The sequence below is a fragment of the Colletotrichum higginsianum genome, chromosome 5, assembly GCF_001672515.1.
Source record: "Colletotrichum higginsianum IMI 349063 chromosome 5, whole genome shotgun sequence".
In the NCBI taxonomy this organism is placed as follows: Eukaryota; Fungi; Ascomycota; class Sordariomycetes; order Glomerellales; family Glomerellaceae; genus Colletotrichum; species Colletotrichum higginsianum.
In genome coordinates this window covers 45338-57241 of record NC_030958.1, presented here as the reverse complement: position 1 = coordinate 57241, position 11904 = coordinate 45338, and the positions used below count along the sequence as shown (strand labels likewise).

General features: G+C 56.7%; 3 protein-coding genes across 3 annotated transcripts; 1 reads left to right on the top strand and 2 right to left on the bottom strand.

Moving 5' to 3' along the window:
* Positions 1–2483: 2483 nt before the first annotated feature.
* CH63R_06956 (Glutamine synthetase) lies at positions 2484–4131 on the bottom strand (the record flags this gene model as incomplete). The annotated part of the gene is made up of 4 exons (XM_018301931.1): positions 2484–2514; positions 2582–3271; positions 3326–3626; positions 3702–4131. The coding sequence occupies 4 exons, from the start codon at positions 4129–4131 to the stop codon at positions 2484–2486; spliced, it is 1452 nt and encodes a 483-aa protein (XP_018156709.1).
* A 3508-nt stretch (positions 4132–7639) lies between these two features.
* CH63R_06955 (Short-chain dehydrogenase) lies at positions 7640–8954 on the top strand (the record flags this gene model as incomplete). Its single annotated transcript, XM_018301930.1, has 3 exons — positions 7640–7710; positions 7863–8001; positions 8301–8954. The coding sequence occupies 3 exons, from the start codon at positions 7640–7642 to the stop codon at positions 8952–8954; spliced, it is 864 nt and encodes a 287-aa protein (XP_018156708.1).
* A 346-nt stretch (positions 8955–9300) lies between these two features.
* CH63R_06954 (Isocitrate lyase) lies at positions 9301–11162 on the bottom strand (the record flags this gene model as incomplete). Its single annotated transcript, XM_018301929.1, has 2 exons — positions 9301–10694; positions 10760–11162. The coding sequence occupies 2 exons, from the start codon at positions 11160–11162 to the stop codon at positions 9301–9303; spliced, it is 1797 nt and encodes a 598-aa protein (XP_018156707.1).
* Positions 11163–11904: the final 742 nt, after the last annotated feature.

Sequence of the window (11904 nt, the reverse complement as noted above, 5' to 3'; positions counted from 1 at the left end):
CCGCACCCATACCCTGGCTCCACGGCAAGGACTTGGAGCTTGCCGCAAGGCAGGTTGGGAAGGGGATGGGTTGAATATAGGCAGGATTGACCATGCTGGCATGGCACTTGAGCGCAGAGTGAGGTGATGATTTTCGGGGTGAGGAAGCTCATCAAACGTCTGAGAGGGCGAGGGAAATGGCGAGGAAAGGAAGCAGTGCAAGTGAAATCAAGTCTCGAACCAGGCCCGCACGGCCGGCCGGCATTGATACAACAGACTTGTTTCGAACCATATGCTTCAAGTGTCTCTTCCAACTACCGTACCTTGCTTGCTTCTTCACAGATACAAGCTGCTGCTGAAAGGGCATCATCTATCCCCACTTGGCACCTAGAGCCGTATTTCCTCTTGGTTTAGATCGTGATTCCATTTCCGATGCCTCCGTCATCGTCATCGTTGGCCTTGGATCACTTCCACAGCCGTATTCGGAGCCAAGCCTCAACGAGGCATTCACTTGATCCCCGTTGGTCCTGCTTTTGCTGTCCCGTTCTCGGTGCCACTACACCAATTAGTCGCCTCATCCCTCAACGCATGTCTCAACGGCCGGAATACCACCCCCAAGATGAGGTCTAGAATCCCCCCCCATCGACGGGATGCAACCTTGGTCAGTAGCATGCCCTTTCTTGGAGGCGTTCCCGCCTAACTGTTTGCAGACAAGAGATTTGTTCATAGTTCATAGGGATGAAGGAATCGCTCGAGAGGCACGATTCCATTGGAGCCCGTTTCTGGAACAACTCCATGTGATGTTTTCTCCCAATGTAGAGCTGGCCGCTTCCTCGAGTTCCACCGCATAGATCACCGATACCCTGTCAAACTTCTGTAAGGAACCCGGCCCGAAGCGATAAAGCAAAATTAAAAAGGCCGTTATTGCGACCGTGTGGGACCCCCGTCCCCCTTTTTTCTTCCCTTTTTTTGTTTTTTTTTGTTTTTGTTTTTTGTTTTTTATAAAACATGACCAGGCAAACATCAACCATCACCCGGCCTCCACAGCTTACTACGCGGACGCTCCCCGAGGAATGACACGAGGCATGCCCGCTAAAAAGCCACCAGAGGTGACGGGACAGGGCCGGGCATGGGCGAGCGACTTACCTACCTTGGGAGCCCCAACCGCCCAGGGTGCCACGCTATGTATGCGTCAAATGGAGCTAAACGGCGTGGCATTCATGTGCTCTGGAAACCGCCGTCGCCCCCCCGGTCTCACGGCAATTTGGCGAGGGTGATTGACGCCCGCCCTTTTTCCTTCCAGAAGAACCGCCCCCGGCACATGGGAATAGCAACTGCCTCATAACGAGATGAAATATGGGCTCAGAGACTAGACTGGGCTAGGATCACCCTCCAGGGGGGGCGGTGAGTCGAGGAATCGATAGCTTGGAAACCATCAGGTTTTGGCCTTTCCATGATCAATCACCTTGAAGGTGGCTTTGACGTCGATGGCGACAATGAGCTTGTTGGGAATTCCTGGAAACCCCAAAGGCACGTTCGACATTCAATGCCGTCCCCCCCCTCCTTTTCCTCTTTCTACCGAGGAATCTCGCTCGTGGCGGATCTCGGATCTCGGAACCTGGCATTGTCGTATCTCTCTCGTTCTTGATATTTTCATGTTCCATACTTGACCTTGGCCAAAACGCCCACATTGTTCAAGAAAACCATCACTTACCATTGGCGAACACAAGATAAGAGAGGACCTTGCAGACGACTACGGACCTCGGAGTTTGATGCCGCATCGGAGCTTCCGTTGTCGATGCAAGTGCTGCCCCTCTTATTTGCAGTGCCTCGGGGAGGGGCGCCGTCGGCCAACAAACAGCCTACTTGAGCCTCTCCTGACTCACGTCTCTGTCTTGTCATGGGTCGCAAGTAGTCAGTCTTCACCGACATAGGTCCTCAGCTCGGCCAGGGGTGGGCCAATTGAACAAGTGTGATCAATCAGAGAACAAGCCATCAATGTTGCTGCGCCTATCGCATCATGCATCATGTGTGAGGAGACGGGAGCCCGCTACAGCGAGGGAGAAAAAAAAAGAGGATGGGTCCTCATCACAAGCTTCCGGCTCTCGACTTCGGGATTGGATCGATGGGACGTTTTTTGCTCATATGGGACCTGCGACCGCGCTGGCCCATCACAAAGGCGCATCTGGCACAGCCAATCAAGCGCGACTCCGTGTCATCGCATCCCACATATCGCAAACATTCCTTCGCGCTGGTCTCATCAGGTAGAACCAAGAGCCAGCCTTTTGAAGCCGGCGGTGCTGGATCGATACTTTGGTATTTCAAAAGGGTATCTAGATAATAGGGTGTAACTTGGGACGGGGCCCAGAAGATACTTGCACGCGTGTTGCCATGGTGTCGTGGAGGGGCCGTCATACTCGCGCTCGCGAGGCTTGACGTCAGGGTTGAAAACATCCGAACTCCAAGAAATGATGGAAGAACAAAGTTGAACAGCCCCGCTGGCCTTACACCGTCTCGATATATCGCTTCACTTCCCTGTGCACAGCAGCTGTTAGCCGTCTTTCTTTGATGTACACAGAGGGGGTCTGAGGTTGATACGCACCAGTCCGTCACAGCCTCGTCCCAAAGGCGGATCTCATGATCTCTTGTTCCACCAAAGTGGTCGACGAAGTCGTCCCCGAACACTTCTCTCGCAATGCTCTCCTTTCGCGTAAATCGGTCGTTTGCTTCGCGCAGACTCTTCGCAAGCCTGATACCCTTGTCGCCGCTGCCGCCCACATCTTGACCCTTGCCCAGAGGCGGAACAGGGATTTCCAATTTCTTCTCAACACCTCGCCAGCCCAGAGCAAGAATTGCTGCGAGCACAAAAGAAGGGTTCGTGTCCGCACCGGGAACACGGACCTCAAAGCGAGTTGCGCCCGGCTTCGCCGTGGGGGGCGCAATAAGGCGTATCGACGCGGCTCTATGCTCCAAACCCCACGAAACAGTGACAGGTGCCCAAAAGTTCTCAACCAGGCGCTTGTACGAGTTGACTGTGGGCGCCAGCAGAGGCATGACGTCGGGGAGACCCTCGAGCAGACCAGCCAGGAAGTGACGGCCCAGGTCCGATAGTCCAGCAACGTCCGGGTATGGGGGGTTCTCATCCTTGGTCTCGCGAGCAAAGAGGTTCTTACCCTCCTTGTCGACGATGGAGACGTGCATGTGTCCGCTGTTCCCGGGCAAGCCCTGCTTTGGCTTGGCCATGAAGCACGGGGTGATTCCGTATTTTGTCGCGACCGACTTGACGACATACCTGCGAGCGCACTCGGTCAGCCTAGCAGAGACAGTAGTAATTGCGCCGGCTTACTTGAACAGACTGGCCCTATCAGCCATCTGCTGGATCTCCCCAAACTCGAGCGCCGCCTCGAAGACGCCTGGGCCACTCTCGGTATGCCAGCCCTCGATGTCACATTTGAATTTGGAGCACGTCTCAAAGATGTCGTAAAAATAGTCGTTGTTGTGGACGGTCCGCGTTAAGCTGTAACCAAACATGCCCTCGGTGAGAGACGGCAGCGCTTGAGGAGGGTTCTCTTGCAGGTATCCGGCCGTGGAGCTCGTGGATTCGGCGGAGCGGGCAGGCGCCTTGAACTGGTAGAACTCGTACTCGGCTGGAAGGGAAAAGCGTGCTGTTAGCTCCATGCGTTGCGGGAAAGGGCATTCACGGGAAATCTCGGCAGTCTCACCACCAGCCATGGCGCCGTAGCCCTTGGCCTGCAACTTCTCCAGGGCGGTCTTCAACAGGCCACGGGGGCACGCGCAGATGGGCTCCTGAGTATCCGGGTCGTGGAAGCTGACGAGAAAGAAGGGCACATTGTTCTCCCACGGGATGCGACGGAAACTGGAGAGATCGGGAACGGCGATTAGATCGTGGTAGCCGTTGTCGGCGTTGCTAATCTTGAGCTCCTTGATGTACGTCATGTCGTGCATGTCCCAACCAAAGATGACGGAGCAGAAGCCAAAGCCCGACTTGGCGACGGACAGGAACTTGCTCTTGGAGACGAGTTTGCCGCGCAGCATGCCGTCGACGTCGATACCAGCCAGCTTCACCTTATTATCGTCCCGGAGAAGCTCCGGGAGCGACTCGACAGTGATGGTGTCGTTGGACGGCGCCATGATGGGATGTCGGCAGCAAGAGCGAGCTGTCAATTGACTTTGGATGACGTTGGTTTGGACGAACGTTGGTTGATTTGGAGGCGTGACTGCGAAGTGTGGTATTGCTGGGACAGACAAGCAGGAAGCCGTTGTCTGAGAGGGTCTTTCTATTTGCACACGAAACTTGCAGCTTGGACGGGGCAAAGAAGAAGCGATGAGCGATGGCAAAAGTTATGAGTTGGTCAGGAGGGCAAGGAAGAAATCGGCGAGTGAGGGAGCGCGCGCGCGTAGAGCAACGTGACACAAGTACAGATCGTGGGGCCTGAGACGATGCGCAGCAAACGATGGGATAAGCTCTGAGGGAACGCGGAAAGGGACGTGGGGAAGGGGGAAGGGGGATGGGGACCGGGACCGGGACCGGTATCGTACAGTGAATAGGAAGAGTCCCTCCCCCACCCGGGATGTTTACAGTCCAAGTCCAGTTCTTCATGAATACCTGCGTATGTACCTACATCATGCGACGTATGCATCCCTCCTAAGGTGAGTGACTCGGAGTGAGTGGTTGCTTCATTCAAGCTTGATTCCAAGGAACCCCCGTGCATGCAGCAAACTGGATGCGGGAGCGCCGATAAGGGAGCGCGCGGCCAATGGAATGTTGCGGATTGAGATTTGGGGAACCGGCCGGAGCGACCATGACATCGGGCGGGGCAGGGCAGCTCCATCTGCCAAAGTGAAAGTCTATGATCAATCAATCAATCAAGCTACAGTGTCACCTCATTAGAAAACGATCTCGCTTTTCTTCTGCGATGGCTCGTATGGGGTCAGTGTGTATGGTATGTAGGTAGGCACTGGTCATCTGGAACTGGCTGCTTCTCTCTGTTCAACCTTCGGCAATACAGTACTGCACAGGACGGCACAGAACGGCACAGAACGGCACAGAACGGCACAGGTCAAAGGGACAATTGAGGAAGGAACCGAGGAACGTGTTGGCTGCGCCTGCGTCATCATTAATGATCGCAGTAGTCATGCAATGAGGGACGTACCCACCCCCTCTCTCTCAGCTCCCCTTCGCTGAGTTGTCTCACCTCCCTCCTCCTGTCAGCTAGAGCTGAATGCTGATGCTCCCTGAATTGCTGGACGGACTGAGGCAGATAAAAACAAATGATGGATTTTTACCGGAGGCCGCCCGCCGTCACCGTGCGAAGTGTCCGGCGATGAACCGCCGTTGGCATATCTTGTCCATGTTTTCTCTTCGTCTCCATTTTCCGATTTCTCTTTGTCCCCTCTCATTATCCCGCCCCGAGTCATCAACAACCGCCATCGACTCTCCGCCATTGTTGCGCTGCCGACTGGTCCTGGCATCAATCCGAAACTAAGACAAGGGGAAAAAGCGGGAGACGGACGCGCTTGAATCAAATACCAAAGAACATGTCATACTTTCTATGGGCTTGGGTCCTGCTGCCGCGCGAAGCCCGAACCCTCCACCTCAGTTTACCGCCAACGGGGATGCAACGCATCGTGAACTCCATCTGGTTCATAATGGAGATTGTCCCCTCATACCCCTCGCTACGTGCAGTGCGTTGTTTGCCGATTGCTGATTATGCTACATGCCAGCTACAAGCGCGGCAATTGTCCTGCGTAGCGGTATCAAGGCGACCGCGACGGCATTGCACGAAAGCATATTCATCTCTATCTCCGTCTGCGCTTTGCTGCCGCTGCTGTCACCTCCACTACTCAGATAGGCACATCAATCAATCATCGAGCATTTTTTAAGCTGGCGTTGCCCGAGCAGCTCCCGGCCAGCCCTCAGCTCGGGGATCCCCCCTTCGGCGCGGTCTCGGACCGCGCTGCGCTTCCATATTCTGCAATCCACGAATGACGAGTTTACGAATCGTAATAGATTGTCCGGCCCGTCCGGAGCCTAACACCACATGGTCGTTTGTCATTCACCGTCGCCTGCCCACATGACGATGAAAGCCGAGAGGGGTGGAGGGGCTCGGCCAGACCGCCTCCGATGCCAAAAGGTCATGGCAGCGGTTGCACACAAGACACACAGTCTTGGCTTTGCCGTGCCGCTCTCCTCTGTCCACAAGGATGACCGACACACATACCATACAGTTCAGGTACCTGGCAGGACTTGAGTGGCGACTTGTCTGATCTATCGAGCAGATCCATGCCCTTCTGCCGCTGAGGCCGGCTCTGCACTTTTAGCCCGAGTCTTTGCGGTTCGCCATTGGCCTGGTTGGCTGCTTAGCCCATCATCCCGGCAGCTTCTCCGGAAACCATGCACATAGGGTCTTGATCCTTTCTTCTCCAACTGGCCAACGTCAACATCCATCATTAATGGCTCTTTTCATGCGGACATTTGGCAACAATAGGGTGTTTTCCGTCTTGTTGACAGGCAATTTTCGCGATGCGATTGTATCTTCTAGACGCCCATGCGTGCCCGACTCGACTCGACGTGTACTCCGTCGCCCCCTCCACGACTGGCGTTCCCCCTCCCCTCCCCCCCTCTCGCAGGTGTGTTACGGAGGGGTTGGTACCTGATCTAGGACCTCCGTCGTGTCGCAATCAGACCCACTGATAAGAGATAACGCGATATCGGTGTTGCGCCCGTTAACACGTTGATGCGCCGTCTTGGGGAACGATACACACGACCGAGGCGCGCCTTCTGCAGCCGATGTCGTGGACCAAGGAATATGGTTCTGCCACCATAAAGATATCCGTGATGATCCTCCACCGATCTCGATCCAAGCGGGTGATGGATGTGTTGTTTCCTTCCGATGCCTAGTAGGGCAGCGACAACTGTCAGCCCGAGGCAGCAACAGCTTGAGCTGAGCAGACAGAGAGTGCCCGCCGGCGCCCACCACCCACCCCCATAACAGACGGGTCTTTCTGTCTGCACCCCCATCGCCCTGTGTCACATCTCCGTATGAGATGGTGTTCCCCATGCGCCGTTGTCGGATCTACCTTCCCAGCGAGAGGCTCGAGCAGCTGGCAAGCCGGCTAATCGTGAGCTAGGAAGGGGGCTGATAGCCATCCCGACCGACCGACCCTGATATGTATCCGAACCGCGCTTGCGCGCTTTGTATCCAGTGCCTACTCCGTGTATGCGACGACCGCCTCCTTCTCCCTTGAGCAGCATCCCATCAAATTGGTATTAGTCCTTGACAATGTGGCCAGGGCGGCAAAACGAGGCATGGCCCCCGGATTTCCTTGACTCATCTCCTACCTCCTGACGACGGCCTTGTCTCCTTCTTCGGCTCCATTCTCCTCAGCCAGCCCCGTCTTGACCCGTCGTCGTCCAGATTCTTTAAACACATCGTCTCCGTCGTCTTGTCGTGTTCAGACCTTCTTCCTCTTCCCTCCTCCCACCAACAACCCAACCAAGCAACTTCTGCCGCCTACCCAACCGCCTCGCGACCCCAAATTCGACCCTTTCCGCCACATCACGCACTCCCCACAGCCAGCGGCTTTCGATTCAACATCACCACAATTTCATACACCCCTCAACAAAACAACAATCAAAATGGGTTCTGTTCCTACCGAGATCAGTGGTAGACTGGCTGGCAAGAACGCCGTTGTCACGGGCGCAGCTGGGTAAGCAACACATCTCGTATCGCGGCCACCAAACCGCCTTATCTTGACGGCAAATCAGGATGCGCCCCCAAGGGCTGGGCGCTCACCGCAAGAAACAAGACAAAAACTCATCAGGATGCGATAAGCTGACCCGAGCCTTCCCCTTCTGACAGTGGCATTGGCCTGGAGACCAGCATTCTTTTTGCCAAGGAGGGTGCCAGCGTTGTCATGGCCGATATCTCTGGTCCGGCGCTCGAGAAAGCCAAGGCCAAGGTGCTCTCGCTCATTCCGTCCGCGAGGGTCGAGACCAAGGTACGTCTGCACTGCGAATGGGAGGCGTTGGAAGATTCCATTCCCGCCTCTCCGAGACTCCGCCGACACACCCGTTCACGCTGCTTGCTGCACCGCGCGCGCACCTTGCACATTCCCAATTAAAAGTGCACAACTACCCCGCTGAGCCCCGCCATCAATCCATCAATCAATCATCACCCATCCCATCATTCCCGTTTGCGTCCCCGTCCTCATCCGCGTCACATTCGGCACCACCATCACCACACGATGCTCAACTCCCATCATTCCTCGAGCTGACGGTTTTTGCTACGCTGGAATAGATCACCGATGTTTCCAAGGAGGACCAGATCAAGGCCCTCGTCGACTCGGTCGATGCCTGGGGTGGCCTCGATATTATGTTCAACAACGCTGGTATCATGCACGCCCGTGACGACGATGCTGTCAACACCCCCGAAGAGATTTGGGATCTGACCCAGAACATCAACGTCAAGGGTGTCTGGTTCGGCAGCAAGCACGCCGTTCTCGCCCTGCGCCGCAACAACAAAAGCAAGGGCTCCATCATTAACACGGCCTCTGTCGTCGCCCTCGTTGGCGCTGCCACCCCTCAGCTTGCCTACACGGCTTCAAAGGGCGCCGTTCTCGCTCTCACCCGCGAGCTCGCCATGGTCCACGCCCGCGAGGGTTACCGCTTCAACTCGCTTTGCCCCGCGCCTCTCAACACCCCGCTGTTGCAGGACTGGCTCGGCGACGACGTCCCCAAGCGCATGCGCCGCGAGGTGCACTTTCCTACCGGCCGCTTCGGCGAGGCCATTGAGCAGGCCCAGGCCGTCCTTTTCCTGGCGAGCGACGAGTCGAGCTTCGTCAATGGCCATGACATGGTTGTCGACGGCGGCATGACCAAGGCCTACGTTACCCCCGAGGGCCCCGCAACGCCCGCGCCCATCAACAACGCCAGCCGCACCAGCCTCGAGTAAGAGTGCGAAATGGCTTATTGATTGCGATGTTCCCGAAATGATACGGCACAGGACTGGAGTTTAAGGCGCTTGGCAAGACAACCAGGGGGAGGCACTCGATGGAGGGTCATGATGATGAAACTGTGAATAGACTACATTATTCAAATGGCAAACTTTTTTCCTTTGCTTTGGTTCAAATGCAATCGACTGGCTTGTGTAGGTAAGTTTGTATGGGTTTCGAAAGACACAGGAACCATTTGTACTTGCTTTTTGCTGAAGCAACATCATGAAATTTTACAAGACAATTGACCAAAAAGATTGTAAACCTGCAACGCCACCCCATGCACTGCAGTCAAAAATGCGCTCTCTAATGGAACTGGCTCTCGGTGTTGCCTTCACCCATGCTCTTGCTACTGGAGCTGCCGCTCTGAATCGCCCCTAAGATGCCGTCAATGTAGCCCGCGCCGCTCCACTTCTGATGCGTCAAGACATCGCAGCCACCCTCCTTCTCGCGCCTCTGGACGGTGTTGACGTAGGCCAACATGCCGTCCTTCTTAAAGTCCCTAGCGAGCTCGTTCGTGATAGTCGCGTTAGAGTGTAGGCCGGCGAGGGAGATGAGCTGCAGCACGAAGCCCTCCTTGGCAATGTCCCAGATGAAGCTCTTGAGCGTCTCATCGGTGAAGCCATGCGCCATCCAGTTGAATGACGGGCTGAGGTTGTAGACGAGGCCCTTGCCGGGGTACACCCCTCGGACGGACCGGGCGAGCGTCGACGCGACCTCAACGTTGGGGTCGCCCGTCTCGACCCACAAGAGGTCTGCGTACGGACCAAAAGCGATGGCGCGCTTCGTCGCGGCGTCCATGCCGGCGCGATAGTGGTAGAAGCCCTCGCGGGTGCGGGGGACGTCCCATGAGAAGTAGACGGGGGTCGACGTGTGCTCGTTGGCGAGCTTGCGGCGCTGGGAGATGCCCAGATCGCGGTCCGAGCGCACCCTTTCGAGGTACGCGTCGATCTTGTCCTGGGAGACGCCCTCTTTCTGCATGTGCCCGATGGCGGCCTCGTCAAAGGTCACGAGCCTGGTGTTCTTGACCCAGTCGGCCTCGAAAGTGTCGATCTCGGCGCCGGCGGCGCCCTTGGCCTCCATGGCCTGGATTGTCTCGGCAAGGGGTTCGATGGCCGGGTCGGCGACGCCGAGGATGAACTCGTGATCGCGCACGTCAATGGCGCTGCTGATGAGCTTACCGCTCTCCGAGTCAGTGCGGGCAATTACGAGGTTCTCGCAGCCCATGACGTCCCACTGGAAGCGGGCGGCGTTGAGCCGATTGATGTGCTCTCCGATAGGCACCAGGACCTTGCCGGCCAGGTGCCCACACTTCTTGCCGCCGTGGAGCTGGTCTTCAAAGTGCACCGCCGCGGCGCCGTTCTCGGCGAAGAGCTTGGCGAGCTTAAGAACGGCGGACAGGCCGCCATGGCCGGTGTCACCGTCGGCAATGATGGGTCGCAGGTAATCGACGTACGGCGTCTCTATGCGCTCCTCGGGCTTCAGCTTCCGGCGGGCGTCCCATTGTTTCCGGTCGTGCATCGACTGCGCCTTGGCGAGTCGCTGGACCTGGTTCGGCACGGTGTTGTAGGGGTAGTCGCCGAAGTCGGGAGACACCTCGTTGGTGGACGTGAGGAGGGAGGAGCAGGCCCAGCCCGAGATGTAGAGAACTTCCTGATGAGGAGCTTGTTGCGTCATCTGAACGGGGTCGATGGCGCCCACTGCCAGGACACGTCGGTTAGCACAAGATTGCTGGACGACCACGAGAGCATAGTGTCGTTCGTACTTGTGTGGATGGGCTTCCCCTCGGCCTCCCGCTCCTTGACGAGGTTGAAGAGCTTTCTCGCCATGACGGAGCTGGGATACGACTGATGTTGCGAGCCGCGCTTCGAGACGACATCGGCAGCGCTATAGGGTCGCTTGATGCCATGGTATCTTGGCGACTGCCACCATGCCTCGACCTCCTTGATCTGAGCTTCGTACAGTTCGTCTTCGGCAGCGCCGGCCTTCTTGGACTCGGGCAGCAATTGGAAGGCATCGCTGGGCGGGGAACCGGAGGAGAATGGGTTCGCGGGGGCTTGGGCCATTCTAGGTGTAGTTGAGATACAGCGCAGGGCGATGGCCGAGGTCGAGGTTGGTCGAGGGAGAGGAACCCTACGGGAAACTGCCCGCGCGGCAGCCCTTCTCATCATCGTCGCCTTGGTGTTGTGACGGCTTCCGGGGGAGGGTACAAAGAAAGCGTATGGAGTTGTGAGAAGATGGCTGTATTTGTGGTCTCGTCCAGGTTCTAGGCAGGGCCCGTCTAGAAGAGGAGGTAAGCGTCGTAACGCCGGGGAGACATGTGTCGCAGGGACAACTCCGAACAGTGGCGATTCGGGCACTCGGGGAAGGAAATCTTACATAACGAAGAGTCTCTGCCAGGGTTATCCGGAAGATAAGTGGGAATAACGTGGGAAATAATGCATTAAACAAACCAGTGCAGCCAAGCAGCAAGTGGTAGCCGGACAGAAGCGATGAAGAGCCTTGGTAAACAGCGGCAAAGACGGAGTGCACATGCTACTATTGGCCAATTGACAAGGCCGCTCATCCGCCGGCGGCTTCGGCTTGCCTCGGCCCATTCATTTCCCCTCACTGCTCACAGTGTCAACAGGCGGGGATGTCAGGGATGGATTTAGGGCGTCATGGGGATCACCAGCCAATCACAGTGTCTTGATTGTGCAAACTTGAGCTATGTCCTCTCAGCCCGCACTGCCCGCCGCGACCCGCCAAACGTGGAGGAAGGTGGAAAAGCTGGGGTTCCCGTCCCCCGTGCCCCGTCAATCCCTCAATCCCCCTCCCCGCTAAGACAGAGTGGCTCATACCACAGGGTGTCGACTTACACCCAGAAGGAGGAGGTCGGTGCCGCTCATCCAGGCTGCCCCAACCTCGGGT